This window comes from Rhinatrema bivittatum, chromosome 3 (assembly GCF_901001135.1).
Source record: "Rhinatrema bivittatum chromosome 3, aRhiBiv1.1, whole genome shotgun sequence".
Classification (NCBI taxonomy): domain Eukaryota; kingdom Metazoa; phylum Chordata; class Amphibia; order Gymnophiona; family Rhinatrematidae; genus Rhinatrema; species Rhinatrema bivittatum.
The window spans coordinates 237,012,283-237,032,473 of NC_042617.1; the positions used below are offsets into that span (position 1 = coordinate 237,012,283).

At 46.5% G+C, this 20,191-nt stretch overlaps 1 protein-coding gene across 5 annotated transcripts in view; it reads left to right on the forward strand.

Annotated features, from left to right (window-relative positions):
* The first annotated feature begins 5,858 nt into the window (after positions 1-5,858).
* Positions 5,859-20,191, forward strand: part of NPHP1 (nephrocystin 1) — a 382,880-nt gene continuing 368,547 nt past the window's right edge. For all 5 annotated transcript variants that reach the window (XM_029594329.1, XM_029594331.1, XM_029594333.1 and 2 more), the window contains exon 1: positions 5,859-5,911. In XM_029594329.1, the coding sequence (XP_029450189.1) occupies positions 5,898-5,911 (14 nt within the window). In that variant the 5' untranslated portion in view covers positions 5,859-5,897. The remainder of the gene's footprint in view (positions 5,912-20,191) is intronic.

A 20,191-nucleotide genomic window follows, 5' to 3' on the forward strand; every position in this document is an offset into this window, starting at 1 on the left:
CGGAAAGTGTATCATGGAGCTATGTTGATTTCACGCATAGCTTCATATCAACTTTACATGACTCAATACAACAGAGCCATCCTTAAGCAGATGCAAGACTATGCTGACACGTTGCCGGACCAATACCAACCGCAGCTTCAAGCCCTTCTTCACAAGGGATTTGAGGCAGGGAAGCACGAGATTAGGACTGCCTACGACATTTTCGATGCTTCCACGAAGGTTTCAGCCACAGCCATCTCAGCCAGACGTTGGGCTTGGTTAAAGTCATCCAACCTTCGCCCAGAGGTCCAAGATCGTCTTGCTGATTTGCCCTGCTTAGGCGACAATTTGTTTGGAGAGCAAATTCAACAGATTGTGGCGGAGTTAAAAGACCACCATGAGACGTTGAAACAACTCTCATCTGTCCCACCTGAGGTGACCTCCAAGCAACCGCAAAAGAAGGACTCTAAGAAGTCGTTCTTTCGACCACGCCGCTACTACCCTCCGTCAACTAGGGCTCGTCCTGCACGGTCCTCTAACAGGCCTCAGCCTCGTCAGCCGAGAAAGCAAAGACCTACTGTAGCCCCGCCTCCTGGGCCTGCGGCGGGCCTTTGACTTCCCTGTATTGAGCACATGCCAACTCCCTCTTCCACACATCCCTGTGGGAGGTCGGCTGTACCACTTCTTACCCCGTTGGAAACAGATTACCTCAGATCAGTGGGTGCTAGCAATTATCGCACAGGGTTACCACCTCAACTTCATAACACTTCCGCCAGACTCCCCGCCCCTTCAGGCATGGAGTCTAACCAGCCATTTGACTCAATTACATCAAGAAGTATCCCTTCTTCTACAATCAAATGCTATAGAACCCGTCCCTCCTTGTCAACAAGGGAAAGGATTCTATTCCAGATACTTCCTAATACCAAAGAAATCAGGGGGGTTACGTCCAATTCTGGACCTTCGGGCCCTCAACAAGTATCTGCAAAAAGAGAAGTTCAAGATGGTAACCCTGGGCGCCTTGCTCCCTCTGTTGAAAAAGGGGGATTGGCTGTGCTCTCTCGACCTCAAGGACGCTTATACCCACATTGCGATAACACAATCTCATCGCAAGTATCTGCGTTTTCTGATAGGCCACGACCATTATCAATACCGGGTACTACCTTTCGGGCTGGCATCTGCTCCACGAGTCTTTACCAAATGTCTCGTAGTAGTAGCAGCATTTCTCAGGAAGGAAGGTGTCCACGTCTACCCCTATCTGGACGATTGGCTAATCAGGGCCTCCACCCCTCAAATTGCGCAATCCTCCCTAAAGTTGACAATTCACACACTCCTCTCCTTAGGGTTTCTTGTCAATTACGAGAAATCTTGCTTGGTCCCATCTCAGACCTTATCCTTCATTGGAGCAGACTTGGACACCTTACAGGCAAAAGCCTACCTTCCACTTCAACGAGTCCAAACTCTCATGTCCCTAGCTCGCCAGCTCCAGTCTCAACACACTGCCACAGCTCGCCAATTCCTCATCCTCCTAGGACACATGGCATCCTCGGTTCAAGTTACTCCCTTGACCCGACTAGCCATGAGAGTAACGCAATGGACTCTGCGACACCAATGGATTCAAGCTTTTCAGCCTCTGTCCTACATCGTCACAGTTACACAAGCGCTACGCCTGTCTTTAACCTGGTGGACGACTCAAGTCAATCTCCTTCAGGGCTTACCCTTTCTCCTACCAGATCCACAGGTAATCCTAACCACCGATGCTTCCCACGTCGGTTGGGGGGGCCCATGTGGACGAATTACAAACCCAAGGGTTGTGGTCGCCAGAGGAAGCCGAACACCAGATAAATTTCTTGGAACTCCGAGCAATTCGCTACGTGCTCAGAACTTTCAAAGATCATCTATTGAATCAGATAATCTTAATCCAAACAGACAACCAAGTGGCCATGTGGTACATAAACAAGCAGGGAGGCACAGGCTCCTTCCTTCTGTGTCAGGAAGCTGCGCAGATTTGGGCAGAAGCCCTCTCCCATTCCATGTACCTCAAGGCCACTTACTTGCCAGGAGTAGACAATGTATTGGCAGACCAGCTGAGCCGTGTCTTCAAGCCACACGAGTGGTCACTCGATCCTCTGGTAGTGACCTCTCTGTTTCACAAGTGGGGTTTTCCCCGCATAGACCTCTTTGCGTCCCCTCAGAACCACAAAGTGGACGATTACTGCTCTCTCATTCGGAGCCAACACTCTCAGCCGAGGGATGCCTTCTCCCTCAAGTGGACGACAGGTCTGCTTTATGCATTCCCTCCACTTCCTCTTCTGTCAAGGACTCTCGTGAAGCTACGCCAGGACAGGGGAACCATGATCCTGATAGCACCCCACTGGCCACGCCAAGTGTGGTTTCCCATACTCCAGGATCTCTCCATCCGCAGGCACATCCCTCTGGGAACGGATCCGCATCTGCTCACTCAAAACGACGGATGCCTCCTCCATCCCAACCTCCAAGCCTTGTCCCTGACGGCATGGATGTTGAAAGGTTAGTCCTTCAGCCTTTTAACCTTTCGGATTCGGTTTCTCGTGTCCTGATAGCTTCACGAAAGCCCTCCACCAGAAGATCCTATTCATATAAATGGAAAAGGTACACATCATGGTGCACTTCTCAGTCCCTTGATCCCCTTTCCTGTCCAATCTCTAAGTTCTTGGACTATTTATGGCACCTATCAGAATCCGGTCTAAAGACCTCTTCCATTAGGATGCATGTCAGTGCGGTAGCCGCCTTCCATAAAGGTATAGCAGGTGTCCCTATTTCAGTACAACCCCTGGTGACACGCTTTCTTAAAGGCTTGCTCCATCTGAAGCCACCCTTACGTCCTCCGGCCCCATCTTGGGACCTTAATCTGGTTCTTGGTCGTCTAATGAAACCACCTTTCGAACCTCTGCACTCCTGTGAATTGAAGTATCTCACATGGAAAGTATTATTCCTATTGGCTATCACTTCAGCTCGCAGGGTTAGTGAATTACAGGCCTTAGTCACCTATCCGCCTTACACTAAACTCCTGCAAGACAGGGCGGTGCTCCGCACTCACCCTAAATTTTTACCTAAGGTAGTTTCGGAGTTTCATATCAATCAATCCATCATACTACCTATCTTTTTTCCCAGGCCCCATTCCAACTCTGGGGAACAGACTCTGCATACCCTAGACTGTAAACGAGCTCTAGCGTTTTATCTAGACCGTACAGTTGCTCACAGGAAGAGCACTCAATTGTTTGTCTCCTTCCGTTCTAACAAGTTGGGACAACCTGTGGGTAAGCAGGCTCTTTCCTCCTGGTTGGCGGACTGCATTTCTTTTTGCTATCAACAAGCTGGCATTCCTTTTCAAGACCGTGTAAAAGCACACTCTGTGAGGGCCATGGCGACTTCAGTAGCACACCTTCGATCGGTGCCGCTTCCTGACATCTGCAGGGCTGCAACCTGGAGTTCTCTCCATACCTTTGCAGCCCACTATTGTTTGGACAAAGCTGGAAGACAGGACTCCATCTTCGGCCAATCTGTCTTGCGTAACCTTTTTCCAACATGATGTACCAACACCCTTCCACCTTCCCAGTAGGGTGCGGATGCCCTTTCCCAAATTCCACCCCAGTTGTTGTGCCTGCTGCACGTCGTTGGGTGCATTTGGTGCAAGCCAGGACATCCTCAGCTCGGTACTCACCCATTTGTGAGGACAACCATCCTGCTTGTCCTGTGAGAAAGCAAATGTTGCTTACCTGATGTAACAGGTGTTCTCACAGGACAGCAGGATGTTAGTCCTCACGAAACCCGCCCGCCACCCCGCAGTGTTGGGTTCGTTTTAGTTTTTACTTTTTTAGGCACTGCCTGTAGCTTTGAAAATCAGACTGAAGGGAGACCCCTGCTGGCTGCAGGGTCAGTGCCTTGCTGGGCATGCCCAGTAGGGGCCAGTCAAAGTTCTATTAAACTTTGACAGAAGTTTTCCGTGGTGGGCTCCATCCTCGATGTCACCCATTTGTGAGGACAACCATCCTGCTTGTCCTGTGAGAAAGCAAATGTTGCTTACCTGATGTAACAGGTGTTCTCACAGGACAGCAGGATGTTAGTCCTCACGAAACCCGCCCGCCACCCCGCAGTGTTGGGTTCGTTTTAGTTTTTACTTTTTTAGGCACTGCCTGTAGCTTTGAAAATCAGACTGAAGGGAGACCCCTGCTGGCTGCAGGGTCAGTGCCTTGCTGGGCATGCCCAGTAGGGGCCAGTCAAAGTTCTATTAAACTTTGACAGAAGTTTTCCGTGGTGGGCTCCATCCTCGATGTCACCCATTTGTGAGGACTAACATCCTGCTGTCCTGTGAGAACACCTGTTACATCAGGTAAGCAACATTTGCTTTCCCTTACCCCTTATTCAGTAAGGGGAGGAAAACACGCGCCCACCCGCGGCACCTAATAGCGCCCTCAACATGCAAATGCATGTTGATGGCCCTATTAGGTATGCGCGCGGGATCCAGTAAGTAAAATGTGCAGCCAAGCCGCACATTTTACTCTAAGAAATTAGCGCCGACCCAAAGGTTGGCGCTAATTTCTTCCGGCGCCAGGAAAGTGCACAGAAAAGCAGTAAAAACTGCTTTTCTGTGCACCCTCCGACTTAATATCATAGCGATATTAAGTCGGAGGTCCCCAAAAGTAAAAAAAAAATAAAATAAAAAATTTGAATTCGGCCCGCGGCTGTCGGGCCGAAAACCGGATGCTCAATTTTGCCGGCGTCCGGTTTCCGAGCCCGTGGCTGTCAGCGGGCTCGAGAACCGACGCCGGCAAAATTGAGCGTCGGCTGTCAAACCCGCTGACAGCCGCCGCTCCAGGCCAAAAGGTGGCGCTAGGGACGCGCTAGTGTCCCTAGCGCCTCCTTTTGCCCCGCATCGCCTAATTTGCATGCTGGAGCTTACTGGATAGCTCGCACCGGCGAAGGGCCCGTGCATGCGCCGGGAGAGCGGGCGTTTGTCCGCTCTCCCGCGGTTTTACAGTATCGGGCTGATAGTGCGGCCGGGTTTACCCTGCTCCTAAGCCGCTTCTAACTCACGTTCCGGCCGCGTTAGCCCTTCCTGCGATCCCGAATCCCCTTTAACCTACTCCTACCGCGTCCTAAATTCCCCGGGCAACCCCATCCGCCCGCGGCATGTATATTGCATGCAAACGAGCGAATTAGCTCGATATTGCATGCAAACGAGCCAATTAGCTATTCCCCTAGCATCCCGTAACCCGCGCCCCGACTATCGCTACCTTTCCCTTTCGTTTTGTCGCGCGTTTAACCTGCAAACTTACCGCCTACCCTGACCCAGGCGGTAGAGGCATGGGTAAGGGTAGGTGGCAAGCTTTCCCCCAGCCCCCGCTCACCTGCCCCGGCCGCGATCATGGGTGCCGGTCTCCGTGGCAGCCCCAGTCCTCTCCCCTACTCCCGAAGCCAAAAAAAAAAAAAAACCGAAAAAAACGTTGCAGCCCCCCTCCGATGTCCGGACTGGGGCTGCCACGGAGACTGCAACGGCAAAGCGACTTTTCAGTGTCCCCCCTCCTCTCGGAGCAGGGCGCGAAAAGCCGCCTTGCTCCGGGAGGAGGGGGGACACTGACAGCGGCGAAGCTTTCCCCCAGCTCGGACACCGGCGAAGCCAGAAGACAGCGGCGGCGAAACGGCTGTCAGTGTCCCCCCCTCCTCTCGGAGCAGGGCGCAAAAAGCCGCCTTGCTCCAGGAGGAGGGGGGACACTGACAGCGGCGAAGCTTTCCCCCAGCCCGGACACCGGCAAAAACTTACGTCTTCAGCGTCGTGACGTCACGTCTTCAGCGGCCAATTGTACTCTTTCCCCGTGCAGGCGGCCATCTTGTCGGGAGGAGCTATCGGAGTGAGATTTTTGCGTTGCTGCTCGTGGCTCATGGCTGCAAAACAGTAAGTTTTTGCCGCTGTCAGTGTCCCCCCTCCTCCCGGAGCAAGGCGGCTTTTCGCGCCCTGCTCCGAGAGGAGGGGGGACACTGAAAAGTCGCTTTGCCGTTGCAGTCTCCGTGGCAGCCCCAGTCTGGACATCGGAGGGGGGCTGCAACGTTTTTTTCGCTTTTTATTATTTATTATGTGTTAATTTGTTGTGTCTGCTCTTTTGAAATATTTGATTGGTACTTTGGAAAATGTTTAAAAATGTTTATACAAGTTTTTAATTATTGAATATTTTTTGCCAGCTGTTATGAAATGTTTATTCTTTCTCTGTAACACCCTCGGTAATGGTGGAAACTTGGTGCTGCGATGTGGTTGACGCAGCCCAGCGAGCAAGTCCACGAGACCCAAACTGACAGTTGACAGACAAGCCCAGAAGCAGGACTGACAGCAGCTTCACCTATAGCAACCGCCTTCCCCACAGTTAGGCCTATCCAGTACCGAGCTGTAGGAAGAGCTGCATTAGTGCCTACGGCACCCGCGGTTACCGCCTGCACAGTGCAGCTCACCTACCGCCCGATCCTGAAGCCTAATTATATGTAAATGTAAGCCGCGTCCGAAAAGCCTTAGGCCCGCGCAACCCAGGATACTGGATAGAGCGCCTATACAGGATCCTGGGTGCGCGGGCCTAAGGCTTCACGCCACGCTGGTATCTGTCATTTCAAATGTCATTTGAAATGACAGATACCAGGAGGCAACGGCGGCGACAGCACAGAAGCAACGGCGAAACGACTTGTCAGTGTCCCCCCTCCTCTCGGAGCAGGGCGGAAAAGCCGCCTTGCTCCGGGAGGAGGGGGGACACTGACAGCGGCGAAGCTTTCCCCCAGCCCGGACACCGGCGAAGCCAGAAGACAGCGACGGCGAAAGGACTGTCAGTGTCCCCCCCTCCTCTCGGAGCAGGGCGGAAAAGCCGCCTTGCTCCGGGAGGAGGGGGGGACACTGACAGCGGCGAAGCTTTCCCCCAGCCCGGACACCCGCAAAACTTACTGTTTTGCAGCCATGAGCCACGAGCAGGAACGCGAAGATCTCACTCCAATAGCTCCTCCCGACAAGATGGCCGCCTGCACGGGGAAAGAGTACAATTGGCCGCTGAAGACGTGATGTGACGTGACACAAACTTTCTTCTCTCTCTCTCTCATATACACACACTCTCCAACACGCACTCACTCGTGCTCTCTCTCTACCATATGCTTTCTCAAATACACACATAAACATATGTTCTATCATTACACACACACACACTCATGCGCTCTCTCTCTACCATATGCTCTCTCAAATACACACAATAACACATGCTCCTTCACATGCTTTCTCACACACACATGCTCTCTCTCCCCGGAACATACAGGCAACAGCAGCCTCCTGCTAGGATTTGTGCAGTATCTCTCTCTCTCTCTCTCTCTCTCTCACACACACATACACACACCCTGTCATTCACACATTCACAGGTCTCACACATACACACATGCTCTGTCTCTCACATATGCACGCACACACACTCTGTCTCACGCATACACATGCTGTCTCTCACACATTCACACTCTCTCTCTCACACACACACTCATGCTCTCTTACACACACAAACATATACACTCTTGCTCTGATTTTCTCACACCCATGCACACATACCCACTTATGCTCTCTATCTCGTAAGCACACATGCCCACTCATTCTCTGTCTGTCAAGCACATACAAACACACTCTGTCGTACATGTACACTCATACACACACACCCACATACATACATACACATTTATACTCTGTCTCATGTGCACACTCATGCTCTTTGTCTGTCTCTCACAGACATGCACATATGCACACTCATGCTCTGTCCCCCCCTCACACACGCACAAATGCCTTTTCCCCCAGTATTTGCAATGTGCGTGCAGAAACAGCCTTCTTTCTTCAGCCCTGTAGGCTGGCTAACACAGCACTCTTTTCCTAGGCTTTGTGGGCTCAGCTGACACAGCTGCAGCCCCTTCTTTTCGGGCTACTCAGGCTGGCTGACACAGCAACCGCTTCCTCCTTGGACCAAACAGGCTGCAGCCCCTCCTTCTCGGACTGCATGGACCTGGCCGATACAGCAGCAGTTGCCGCCGCCTCCTCGGGCCGTGTGGGTCCAGCTGACACATCTGTAGCCCATTTTCGTCTTTGGGCTGTGCTGCAGCTTTCTTCTTAGTGGAAATTAAGGCTGAGACTTGGGGTACTGAGATTTGGATTCTAAGCATGGGTCCTGTGTTCCCGGTGCCAACGACACTCCTGTTGGAAACAGCTTGTTTGGGGTCAAGTCAAGAAGACTGTAGCTCAGAGCATCAAGTTACTATCTAGTTTTTCTCACCCAGATGAGGTGATCAGCCTCCTCCTTCCCCAGGCATCAGCACTTCTCTTATAGACAGGTGTTTTTCCATAGATACCCTTTCCTCTCTTATCGATGCCATCAGACCATCCCTGTTTTGCAGCAACAATAGCTTCTTGTCAAAGGGTATCAAAGAGAAATATGTCAACTTAAAGTCCCGCAGCAGCCTTGTTTTTGATAGATCGCAAATCCAACTGCATGCTACCTACTAAAAAGTTATCCTGCTAACTCGGAACTTACCCCTTGATTTATAATTTTGCTATTTTGGAATGCTGCTGGCTAGAGAGAGAGAGACTCTTTATAAGGCTCTCATATAAGAAAACTATAATTTCTTAGATGCTTTTAGAAAATTGTATTTTATTTCGATGTTTCTTTTAAAAAATTATGTATTGCATTGTATATTTTGAATTGTGTGTTTTATATTATATTGTAAACAGATGAGATGTTTCCCACGAACTTCTGTATATAAAAACAAATAAATAAATACCACTGTAAGAGGGGCAACTAGTAACTCGGGGTGAGGTTTTAGTGGTGGGCAAGGTTTTGGGAGGCAGTTAAACATGTACACAGTCAGAGGTATGAACAGCACAATAGACATCCGTGAAGAGTTTAGGTGATTTGGAGTGATGAAAGGTATAAAACGATGAGATTTGTACAGAGTACTCTCAACCTAGCTTGATAGCAGCTAGGTAGAGAGTGCATCAAGCTAGGTCGAGAGTACATTGTACAGATCTCATCTTTTTATACCTTTCATCACGTCAAATCACATAAAATCTTTACTGATGGTAACTGTGATGTTCGTACCTCTGACTGTGCATGTTAAACTGCCCCCAAAATCTAGCTCACAACCAAAACCTCACCCTGAGTTCAGAATGTCCCCTCCTACAGTGATATAAAAAGTTGACTATTATGTGTGCCTCCCCAGAGGAGCTCTCTCTCTCCCTGTCCTCTTCCCTCTCTCTGCCTGAAATGGGATTTGCAATAATATCGCAAATCCCGTTTCGGCCAAATGCACAGTATAACGCCAGGAAAAAAGGTGTAGTTATTTCCGGCGTTAAACCCCATGATAGTATGCATTATACTATTGCACGCAACGTTAAGCGCTCCTTATTGTCATTTACTCCTTCCAAACTCTTCCCGCTTGACTAGCTTTTAAAAATTTGCATATGCATTTCGCGATGCGTTATTTATCGCATGTGTTATGGCGTTATTGCAGGTGTTAGGGCCCTAACGCCTTGCGATATGGCCCTAATATGATTTGAAAAATGACCCTCAGCCAGATAAACACTGATTTTCAGCATTATTCAGCTAACGTAGTCTGATAACTTTAGGTCAGCTGAAGAGCTATTGTAAAGTTAGCCATATAAATGTATCTGGCTAACTAAGGTAATTGGGTATATTCAGTTGCGCTGTGCCACTGAACTTCCTGACAAAGTTAGCCAGATAATTTTATCTGGCTAACTTTGGTAGCTGGCCAGTGTTGAATATGGACCTCTTAATATTTATTACTGTTTTGGAAGTTGATATTTGTAAACAGTTTGGTTTTTTTGTTAAATCAGTCCTCTCTTTTTTGGATATATATTTTTGAACATGGTTCATCTGATTGATTTTAATAGTACTGGAACTTGGCTTCTAATGTCACTGCAAGATTGCAGCTTCATATGTGGAATGTCAGTGATGTCATGGCAGGAATTTCATGCCTGCAGTAACATTAAATATTAAGTCTCTACTATCGCAGTACTACATTGAATTAAAAAAAACAAAACACCTGATTTTAAAATAGATGCTGTTTCCAAAAGCACAGCCTCCTATGATAAATGATTACAGGGCTCATTTATAGTAACATTAATTAAAAACAGTTCTTTGTAGTCCTGCTTTAAGGTATTTTCAGGGAGGGAATCTGAAAGGAAACTATTACTAAGTCTAAGAAAACACCTTTTCGTGCCAACAATACTTCCAGAAACTAAAGTGATACTGGGTGTGTTGGGTGTATCACTTAACATTACATGACTAAACCACCCTGAAACGCACAAGTATAGTACACACTACTTTAAAAGGAACTCTCTCAATATCCAGTCAAAAACACAGGAAACTGATACTATTCAACTTGTTTTTTGTGTCCTTTTTTTAGATGTTGCCGGAGCACTGCAGTGTAGAACAGATGTTGAACTTTCTCAGCAGTTAGAGAAATGTTTTTACAACTAAATAGAGCAGTTTCTTTGTAGACTTAGAGCTTGAGGTCATTTTTTTCCTATTTTGTTTCATGTGGCAGGAATTTGTGAGATCCCTTTCACTAGCGATACTTTGTGCATTTTTTTCTGGAAAAAAAAATGCCAGTACTCTCATGCAGGATCCTTCTTGAGGGTAAGGAGCAACCACCCAGAGCCCTGCCACCTTCTACTGGCTACAGAGTCTATGAAATAACACTGCAAATATTACACCCAGCCCTATAGCACCAATACACTTGCTATTGGGAAAACAGAACAAGCCAGACTGCTACAGATCACGACACAGAAACTACACACTAGTAGAATACCTCACCTTGATCACACAGACAAAACATGGAAAGACCCTCATTAAATGCAAAATAAATGGACTAACTTAACTGAGGCACAACAGCAGAGGCTCAGTAACTCCAACATAAGACCTCTCTTTCTTCATACAAATGGACAATGATGGAGCCCCCAACTTAAGATTTTTTGTCCTCTCCATTTACTATTTTGATTTCTTTGTAGGAAATCAGTTTATAAAAATAAATTATCATTGTCATTCCTCCATCCTCTGGGGTCCTCTGTCTTTCACCTCACTCTTTCCAGCAGGCAGGCAGAATCCCTTCTCTTTTTTTCCTGGGGCAAAGAATCAGTCCTCTTCGCTCCCTTACTTCCCTGCCTTGGTATCAGCCTTTCTTCCTTAAGTCCCTTCTCTGTGCAGAAAAGAGGACACAGGGAGGGGAAGCACCAAATGCATGTTTTTTGGGGGAACCTCAAGGCAGTTTATGTAGATGAAGGAAAAGGTGCCAGTTCTCAGTACTGGCAAGTACCTCCTGAAAAAAGCCCTGGTGATACTTATTATAGCCACAAAATGGGAAAATAGCTCTTACCCATAGGGCCATTGAGAAGCCATTAATTATCAAACAAATTTAAGGCAAATGGGTTCTTAACATCAGGGAACAAGACGTGGTTTTAAAGTGATAACAACAATTCTTAAGAGGTGAAATGAGGATGACTAGGGTATTCTTTTGCGGGCTCTAAGCACCAGACACTGAATTTGGAAAAGGCCTGAACAGGTTGCAAAGTGACACCATGCTGTAAGTAACAAGCTAATCCAGTCCTGGCTTTGCTCCAATGCATGGATTTTTGTTTCTGATTTCCCTAAGAAAACGAGGATTTCAAGTGCTATAATCAAGACCTGATTAGCCTGTATCTCATAACAATGGAGCCAGTTGTTATCTACATGCAGGCCTCATTTGCACTGTGTCTGTGTGATGCTGCCATACTGATGGCCTGATATTCTGCTTAGGCTGCCCTCAGCACGTGATGATCCTCACCTCATGGGTTCCTGGCCTATGCACTTCAGCCACATTACTACTCATGTATCTGAGTAACAGGTTCTATATGAGTGCCCTCAGGCCCTGCTCCCCTTCCTCACTAAATGTGTGCCTTACAAGGCAGTCATATTTCGCTGTGTAAACACTATATGCTTTGTAGGTATTCTGAACCATGCAGAACCCAAGTCTGGTCTTGACAAGTTGACAGGGAAAGTAGGTATCTATTAAGCAATATAGATGGATGCTTAGGGTGTTAACATGTAAGGGTTGTGCCAGTTGTTTATTGACTAATTGCCACTACTGTTTGTTGAAAAGAAAAGGTTTGGCGCAGCAGCTTCTGGCATATCTCCTGCATTCTGATGATGTGAAATCCTAGGCTAGGCAGGGGTGGGGGAGGAGATAGTTTCTCTGAGTTTCTTCTCAGCATGGGACCTGTACCTTCAGAAATGTTATGAAAAAACTACTAGGTATTTTCTGTAATTTCTTTTGAGTAAATAGTCTTATTATTTTGGAAACTGTGCAACTAAGTACTTTTTCCATCAAATCTTACTTTTAGTTGCTTTCTGTGTAATAATGTAGACTGTGGCATAAGTTGATCATAAATCTAAAAATAACATGTGAATGAATTAGTTTATTATTATTAGTAATGGTAAATTTGTAACCTGGGATAAAACTGTGCTGAAGGAAATGTACCTTGTTTTCAAAAAAATTACACAGTATTTCCTCTTTGTCCAAATAGACCAGTCCAGACAAATGGGATTTGGAACTTCTACAGCAGATGGAGGTAGAGAGCAAGCTGATTTGGCCTGACTGCTTCCTATATAGTCTGATGCAGCATGGAAGGCATCAGTAGTTCTCTGCCTCCAGCAGATGGTAGGTGATGTCTGGTCCAGCAGCAAGATGGCTCCTGGAGCAATAGCCTTAATTCCAGATTGATTTCCCCAGTGGGAGTCTTGGTTAAGTTGGGGGCTCATCCAGGATGCCAGTCAAAAGAATGACTGTTCTTCCTTCCCTAGGGCAATTTGGGCTTTGAGTTCCCTGCATTTCCCTTTCTGGCTGAAGGCAGTGTGGTATGCTGAGCCTGTAAGAAACTTGGAAAAAAAATGCTGCAGGAGCAATGGCACAGCTCTAGGCTAGCGGCGGTGACTCTGCCTACTGGGTATTCCCTGGTCCCCCCTCCCCCATACTCTCTTACTGAATGGGAGCGCCTGTTGTCGGATCACCAAGATGGACACAGCTGTGGCAGTGGTTCAAGAGATCCTTTGACGTGACCAGCCTATTGCTCTAGGCAATGATCTGTAGAGGTTATGTAGCATGAGCGTTGAGTCGGTGGATGCAGTAGGCCCTATGGAGTGAGAAATTAGAAGCCTCTCAGTCCATTGGGGCTGAGATAGCGCAGTTAGAATTGGCAGCAGCATTTATAGAGGATACTCTATATTACCTGGTCAGATCATCAGCCAAGCAGCTGGCAATGACAGTCATGGCCAGGCAGTTACTGTGGCTTAAAAACTGGGCTGCTGACTCTTCCTCAGAGGCTGGATTGTGTAGACCCCCATTCAAGGGTAGACTCTTGTTTGTGGAGGATCTGGAGAAGTTGGTGAAAGACTTGGGGGAATCAAAGCCATAGAAGTTGCCAGAAGATAAAAGCAGGTCCACTAGAAACATAGAAACATAGAAATGACGGCAAAAGAAGACCAATGGCCCATCCAGTCTGCCCAGCAAGCTTCATACTTATTTTTCTCATACTTATCTGTTACTCTGACCACTGAGGTCAGGGCCCTTATTGGTAACTTTTAGGTTCTAATTTCCTTCCACCCCCACCACTGATGTAGAGAGCGGTGCTGGAGCTGCATCAATGTGAAGTATCAAGCCTAATTGGTTAGGGGTAGTAGTAGTAGTAGTAACCGCCGCAATAAGCAAGCTACTCCCACGCTTATTTGTTTACCCAGCCTTTGCAATTTAGTCCTTGTTGGTTGTTGTCTGAATATAAATCCTATTTTCTTCATTCCCTCCTGCCGTTGAAGCAGTGAGCTGTGCAGTATATGTATTCAAAGTGAAGTATCAGGCATGATTGGTTCAGGGTAGTAGCCGCCGCAATAAGCAAGCTACTCCCACGCTTATTTGTTTTTCTAGCCTGTGCAGTTTAGCCCTTGTTGGTTGTTTGAATATAAATCCTCTTTTCTTCATTCCCCCTGCCATTGAATCAGAGAGCTGCTTGGATATGCATTGAAAGTGAAGTATCAGGCTAATTTGGGTTGGGGTAGTAACCGCCTCAACAAGCAAGCTACTCCCACGCTTATTTGTGAATGCAGATCCTTTTCCCCACATTTCCTCTTGCCGTTGAAGCATAGAGCAATGTTGGAGTCACATTAACCGTGTGTATGTTTATTGAATAAGGATAGTAGCTATCATTCCCGCAAGCCACCCCCATGCCTTTTTTCTTCATTTCATTCACATCCTCAAGACTTTACTTCATTTTTCCCCTGCCATTGAAGCAGAGAGCTATGCTGGATATGCGTGAAGTATCTGTCTTCCTCCCTTGCCATTGAAGCAGAGAGCTAACTTGCATTGAAAGTGAAGTATCAGACTTTCTCCCTTGCCGTCCCCTGCCATTGAAGCAGAGAGCTGTGCTGGATATGCGTGAAGTATCAGACTTTCTCCCTAGAGGAAAGCATCACAGGATATGGCCAAAGAAGGCTAGACAGTACTGGCTGGGTAAATCTTTCGGTTCAGAGAGGTCCAGGCACCTGGGCAGGTGCAGCCTTTTTGAGGCAGCAGATGCGGCTGCAGAGGCAAAGACAGCTGAGGGCCAGCTTCAAATTAGGGTCCCCAGTAACGGTGGGCTGTGCCACTCCTCAGTTTCACCAGTAGGAGGATATCTACAACATTACTACGAGAAGTGGACCTGCATGACTTGGGACCGTTGGGTCCTAGAAGTCATTCTGTGGGGATAAGCCTTGGAGTTGAAAACCCCAATAAGAGAAGCCTTTATTCCATTTCCATGCAAGAATCACAAAAAGGAGGTGGTACAGGCAACAATAGACAAACTACTTGGAAGCAGTGGTAGCAATTCCAAAAGAGGATATGGAAAAAGGAAGATACTCTATGTACTTTGTCATTCCAAAGAAGATTTATAGATCTGAAAGGAATGAGTCATTGAAGATAGCGTACTTCCACTTGGAGACTTTGAGGACAGTGATATGGACAATAAGAAAAGGAGAGTACCTGTTAGCCCTGGACCGATCAGAGGCATATCTCCACATTCCTATCAGAGGCAAACGTCCACATCACAATCAGACAGCACCATCAGGTCTACCTGCGCTTTGAGATACTGGGAGATGACTCTCAGTTCAAAGCCTTTCTCTTTAGATTAGCCACAGCTTCCAGGACCTTCACAAAAACAATGATAGTGGTAGCAGCATACTTGCATAGTGTCATAATGAGTACACCCATATCTGGACGACTGGTTGATAAGAGCTGACTCCTTACTGGAGGGGCATCAAGTGACAGAGAAGGTCATACAGACACTGGAGAAGTTTGGATAGGTGTAAACAGGGACAAGAGCCAGTTGGAACCTTTGCAAATATTGCCCTTCCTTGGAGTCCAGTTCAATACGAGGAGAGGGAAAGTATTCTTAATGGACAAGTGGATCAACAAATTGCAGGACCAGGTAAGGGGGATGCTAGTCTTAGCTTTCCCATCAGCTTATCAGTATCTACAATTATTAGGCTCTATGATGGCAGCGATTGAGGTGGTTCCCTGGGCAAGAGCCCTCATGTGCCTTCTACAGCAAAGCCGGCTGTCCAGATGGTCACCACAAAGTCAGGATTACAACAAGGGGTTATTGATGGAGTATGCTAAGAGAGATCTAAAGTGGTGGCTAGTAATGACCATTTTGAAGAAAGGAGTAAACTTGGAACCCCCCCCATATTATGTTGCAGTCATCACAGATGTGAGCAGACCAAGCTGGGGGGGGGGGGGGGGGCGGGGCACACTGCGAGGGGCGAATGATGCAATGGCACTGGTCCTGTATGGAGGAGTCATTCTAGATGAACTACCTGGAGATCTGAGCAATCATATGGGTACTAAAGCTTCCTACCAAAAGTAAAGGAGAAAACAGACAAAATACTTTGACAGTGCCACAGCAGTGGTTTGTGTCAACAGGCAAGGAGGAGCAAGGAGACTGCAAGTAGTGGAGGATGCAGAACTACTCATGAGGTGGGTGGAGATGCACCTGCAAGAGATCTCAGCCTCTCACATAGCAGGAGCACTCAACATTTGAGCAAACATCCTAAGTTGGTAGATGCTAGACACAAGGGAGTGGAAACTAGTCAAAGAGGCTTTCAACCAAATCGTGATGAAATGAGGATGCCCCCAGTGGTATCTAATGGCTATGCACAAGAATACCAAAGCAAAGGAGTTCTTCAGCCGAAAAAGAGAAAGTGGATCCGGGGGGGTAGATGTACTGGCCCAAAATTAGCCCAGAAACATGCTGCTAGGCCCAAAAATATGCTGCTATATGTATTCCCATCTTGGCCAATGGTGGAAAAGGTGTTGAGAAGGACTGTAGACCATATGGGGACAATCATACTGATTAGCCCTAGATTGGGCAATCTGCCCATAGTATGCAGAACTAGTCAGACTCTCTAGATAGGGGAAGCGATCAAATTCAGACAGACAAAGGGCCTACTGCACCACGAACCAGTATCCATGGAGGACCCAGCACAATTTTGTCTTACGACATGGCTCTTGAAAGGCAAAAAACTCAGCAGAAAAGGTTACTCATGTTAAGTAATAGCAAACTTACTAAAGACAAGAAAGATTTCCACCTTGCTAATATACATCAAAATTTGAAAGACCTTTGAAGGATGATGCAGGAAAAGGCACGAAAAGTTCAAGTAGCCACTATTCTGAAATTTCTTCAAGGTGGTCTGGATAAAAGACTAGTGGTGAACTCACTACCAGTCCAGATAGTGGTTATAGGATATTAAAGGGGGCCCTTTAGTTTTGCATTTGAATGTAGCCTGCTTTCTGAAAGGGGCAATTCGCATTAGGCTGAATGTAGCGGAAAGTATTTTTAAATAAATAAACAAATAAATAAATAAATAAATAGGTTGCCGGTGAAGCCACTAATCCCACCATGGGACCTAAACCTGGTCCTGAGGGCTTTAGCAGGGGCAATGTTTGGACCTATGAGAAGAGCTTCCATAAAGGATCTTATATTGAAGACAGTGCTGCTAGTGGCTATTTGTTTGGCCAGAATAATCTCAGAGTTACAAGCATTGTCCTGTAGAGATCCTTTTCAAGGGAAAAGGTCACCAGCAGACCAGTCCCATAATTCTTGCAGAAGATGGTGTCAGAATTTAATGTGAATCAAGTGGTTTCCTTGCCTGGGCTTAGTATGTCAAGATCAGAAATGGGAGCTCAGATTGCTAGATGTGTGTCGAGCTCTTTTTTGAAATATCTGGAAGTCACGAATGAGTTCAAGAAGTTGGACAAACTTTTTATGTTGTTTTCAGAGGCCCACAGAGGGGAAACAGCCTCTAAGGCATCAATTGCATAAAGGATTAAGGAATCAATTGTGGCAGCATACATATTGAAGGGAAAGCCGGTGCCCGAGGCCTAGGCAGTGTCCTGGGCAGAGCACAGATTTGTTGTCCCAGCAGAAATCTGCAGGGCAGCTACATGAGCATCTCTGCATTCATTTACAAAACATTATAGGCCGAACCCTCAGGAGAGGAAGAACACAGCCTTTGCTATGGAAGTTCTGGAAATAGCTCTAGGTAAATTCTACCCAGGAAATGTACTGCTTAGATGAATTCCATGTATCTGGACTGATCTGGTAGGATGATGAGGAAGATTCAGTTAGGCCTTATCTGCTAATTGTCTTTTCTTGAGTCCTGACAGACCAGTCCAGAGCCCACCCTGAGAAGAGAGTGGTGGTTAAAAAAAATAAAAAAATAGATATACATATATAATGTATTAGAATAAAAGGTAAAGCCCTCTTAGAAGAACAAGTTTAGCCACATATGTAGATGTAGATATGCATATAGATATTAGTGAAAGGAATGCCTTTTTCCAAGCAAGGAATGCAGCCCAGGGAGAGAAGAGCGTGTGATACTCAGTCCCTCACTATTTTTTCCATTGTTACTGAAATTTTGAGCGTAATATCTTCTATTTGAATTGCCAGGGGAATCTTAAGCTTCAGCTTGGGCAAGAGACTACTGATGCTTTCCCTGCTGTACCAGACTATATAGGGAGGGATGTCGGGTCAAATCAGCTTGCTCTCTGCCTCCATCTGCTAGTAGGGAGGAAAAGTCCCATTTGTCTGGACTGTTCTGTCAGGGCTCAAAAAAAGACAGCAGGTAAGACCTAAATGAACCACATTGTGTTCATGGTGGCCTATAGATAGATATCTGAACCAGCACAAGTTTGAGACTTCAGTCTTTGAATGCCCACTACTGTGCATTCACCTTCCACATCCACATTCAGGATGTCTCATAAGCGTTTGATTCAAGATGTTGGCATACATGAAGCAGATACTGGAAGCTAGGTTGTATAAACAGGAGCGCTAGAGGGAGATGTATAATTGGGATGTAGCACAGGAAAGAGTGGACACTCCAGAGTGTGAGCATAAGCAGCATCCTGTCAGCTTCCATTTCCACTTCAACCTCAATACACCAAAGCCATGTTACTTCCACAGAACTGTCTCTCCTAACACATGCCTTAGCTAAAGCAGCTGGCAAGAGACTCTCTTGCCCCTCTCCAGCAAAGGAGACCCCAACAAAACTTTCTATGACACACTATCTAATATCCCATTGAGGACATGGACACAAATCCATTGGAACATTGGGCACATAAGTTCACAGTTGGGCCAGACCTGGCCAAGGTGGCTCAGTACTATCATTCTTAACCACCAACAAGCATGCAAGTGAAATCAAGGAACTTTATGAGCCCTCAACATTCAAGGCTGGTACCAGAATTGGTGGAAAAGGTAGTCTTTTTGAAAATCAGTATGCCTTTACTGTGAGCTTTCCAGAATTTCCATGCAAATGGAAAGATGACTGAAAGCACATTGGAGGTCTTTTTGCCTCTCTGCCTAATGGCAATGCTCCTGAAGAATAACCATACGCAATCATCAACATATGAGGATTGATATTAATTATTTAGAATATTACTTAGAATATAATCTATTCATACTTGTTCTAACCAAGGGAATTAGTATCAGAATATTGTGCTCAATCGTTTAGGCTCTTGCCCTGTACAGGGCTACAACCACTTTCATGGCAAACAATGGCACTCAAGGTTTACTTCATTTACCAATTCCCTTATAGTGACACTTTTATTTTATTAAACTGTAATTTTTAAGTTATTTCATAATTTATGTTACTTATCTTTCTGTGTTCATTAAAACCACTCCACTCCATTCCGTGTCGCCTGCCTAAAAGGCAATACTATCACCCATTTTGTGACTGCTAAAAACTCCAACCTCCTGACATTGCAGTGTTTCGGCGGCACATCTCACCTGCTTCAGGGGATTCCTCTCGTTTGACTGGCCGTTCCCGGCTCCTCCCCACAGCACAAAACCTTCGGCGCAAATGCGCTCAAAAGAAATTCTGGCTCTCTCATGGTTTCTTGGAGAAAACCTGCCACTACCATTTTTTCAGCTTTGTGATTCCTTTGAGGATATTCATGCCATTGTTTATTTATTTATTTATTTATTTATTTATTTGGATTTTTTTCTTTTCCACTTTTCGGCACTTCAAAGTGTACATCAAAACAGATTTCATTCAGGCACTATAGATATTTCCCTATCCCCTGAGGCAAGGGATGGTAAAGTGACTTGCCTAAAGTCATAAGGAGCGAGAGCAGGATTTGAACCCTGGTTTCCCTAGGTCGTCACCCGCTGCTCTAATTACTATGCTAATCCTCCACTCCGAGGAGCTGTCTTCACTACCTTGGCCTGTTCATACAACTATTGCTGGTTTCCTTTGCTCCTGTCATGTTGCCTTGGGGGTTTTGTGCTGTTGGTAATTCCCTGCACAGGGTGTAATGTACAACTGTAGTACACTACATAAGCATAGCCAGCCAGTAGGCAGTGTTGTGTTGAGTACAGGAGGCTCATCATGCTCCTCTGAACCTGGCCCTCCCACGCTGTGGCCGGCGAACTGCTCTGCTGGGCCCACCTACATGCATGTGACATACGAGAGCCTTAATTTATTATATTTTATGACCTATTTTCTTGACTACTAGATTTAACTCGTAGCAGTGCTCAGCCTTGTATTGCTAAGACAGAAATATAAAATAGCCAGAGGCAACTGACTTTTAATTCTGTTGA